Raw genomic sequence first — 2,010 nt, 5'->3', positions numbered from 1 at the left:
TATTTCATTCATTTGAGTATCAGAACACGAAAGTTTGAGGATTGGGGGACTGTCACAGAAAAAGTGATGGATGACATTGGAACCACAGTAGGATAAACTACTTATGTAACCAGTATGAATAATCGAATTGAGGAATCCTGCTGTGAAGGCCCCTGTGGCCATCTTCAGGCAGACTGTCCTTGACATGATAACTGGATAAAGGAGGGGATTACAGATAGCCACATAACGGTCATAGGCCATCAATCCAAACAGAATACACTCAGTGGTAACTAAGGCAATAAATATATACATCTGCAAAAAACAACCTGTAAAAGAGATGATTTTCCTCTCAGTCAATAAGTCAGCTAACATCTTTGGAGTGATATTTGTAGAATAAAAAATATCAGCCAAAGATAAGCCAGTCAGAAAAAAATACATAGGTGTGTGAAGTTGAGAGTCTATTATAATTAATGTAACCATTCCTGCATTCCCCACCACTGTGAGAGTATAAATCACCAAAAATAAAACGAAAAGTATAATTTGAATTTCAGGTGAGTCTGTTAGCCCGAGCAAGATAAATTCAGTCACTGTGGTATGGTTTTTCCCAGACATTTATTCAAAATAACAGCACAGTCACACATTGAAAATTCCTAGAATCAAAAAATAAATAAATTAAATTAGAATAATTCGGCTAAAATAAATTCAGATTAAGAATAGTGTGGTGTCTTATCTTAACTTTAGTAACTTGTGAAGTATTTGCACATAAAATGATGGGCTTATTATTTTGTTTTTATTTTCCTTAACTTTTACTAAGAATCAATTCTTGAAAGCCCTATGTTTTCTATCAGGAATTTAAAGGGCAGACAATTACTCACACAATTATTTATAAATGAAAGGTATGGGTGAATTATGACAAGAAACTTGAGAATGATGAAATTTTTTTAGTATAAAAATCACTTAATTTTGGTGTATAAGGTACATCTTAAATTACCATATAATCTGTGTACTCTAGGATTAATCACAATCTCTGAGGACTATTGTTTTATCTTTTATTTTTCAAATAAAATGGATGCTTTTAAAGATACATTCTAATTCTTACTCAACCTACTTTAAGATTAGTCAGAATTCTTTTAACTAATTAACTAAAACCTGAGTGGAATCTTGCCAGAAAAAAGAATCATTTCTTCAAATTATTAAACTCACTCAACAAGCATGTTTTGAGCCCTTACTATATGACAGGGTCAGCTAGCTAGTCGTGCAGCGAATGGAACAAGACTCATTTTCACAAGTTAAAATTCTGCCTCAGTGACTTGCTACCTGTTGAGTTTGGGCAAGTCATTTCATTCCATTTGCCTTAGTTTCCATTTGCCTTAGTTTCTCATTTGTAAAATGAGTTGTAGATGGGAATGGCAAACCACTAAAATCTCTTTATGAAGAAAAATCCAAATGGAGTCATGAAGAATTGGACACAATGGAATAGAATTAACAGCATCATGTAACAAGAAGTAATTTTGACTCAGTGGGTCATACAAAAGGCATGACAATATTTATTCTACCATAGTAATCTGCTCATACCTTGTCTGATACAATTGACCTGGAAGGCTCACATCTAGGGGTTATTAAAGTATCAAGGATTCTTAATAAATATCGAATTAATTTGGAATGACTAGTAGGAAGGTCTAGGAGATCAGATCATGATGTGTCATCTTAAAAATTTAATCAATTAAACTCTAAAATGAAATTAATGTATTTTCACTAACTACTGTTTGTGAGGAGGAGCTCTGGGGAAAATACATACCAAAACTACTGGATCTCATCAGGCAAATGATATCTTCGCAATAAGTCCAAATTGATTTTTAAAGTAACTTTTATCATCTCTGTCCCTTCAGAACACAAACTAGAACAATGACTCAGCTTCCTGGGAGCTCACCTTCTCTAAAGCTACTCCAAAGTTTCATTTCCTCAAAGTTCCTTCATCTGTAGATTCTGTTTTCTCTTTATAGTAGTTTAATTCCCTGGGCTTTTAAATCT

General features: G+C 33.4%; 1 protein-coding gene across 1 annotated transcript in view; it reads right to left on the bottom strand.

Annotated features, from left to right (window-relative positions):
* LOC141519558 (olfactory receptor 5F1-like) overlaps nt 1-591 on the bottom strand; it is a 1,900-nt gene extending 1,309 nt beyond the window's left edge. Inside the window, exon 1 of the mRNA XM_074231770.1 lies at nt 4-591. Coding sequence (XP_074087871.1) covers nt 4-591 — 588 coding nt within the window. The remainder of the gene's footprint in view (nt 1-3) is intronic.
* Nucleotides 592-2,010: the final 1,419 nt, after the last annotated feature.

The sequence above is a fragment of the Macrotis lagotis genome, chromosome 3 (genome assembly GCF_037893015.1).
Source record: "Macrotis lagotis isolate mMagLag1 chromosome 3, bilby.v1.9.chrom.fasta, whole genome shotgun sequence".
NCBI lineage: Eukaryota > Metazoa > Chordata > Mammalia > Peramelemorphia > Peramelidae > Macrotis > Macrotis lagotis.
Note: the sequence above shows the minus strand (reverse complement) of the source record. Positions and strands in the feature narration are given on the sequence as shown.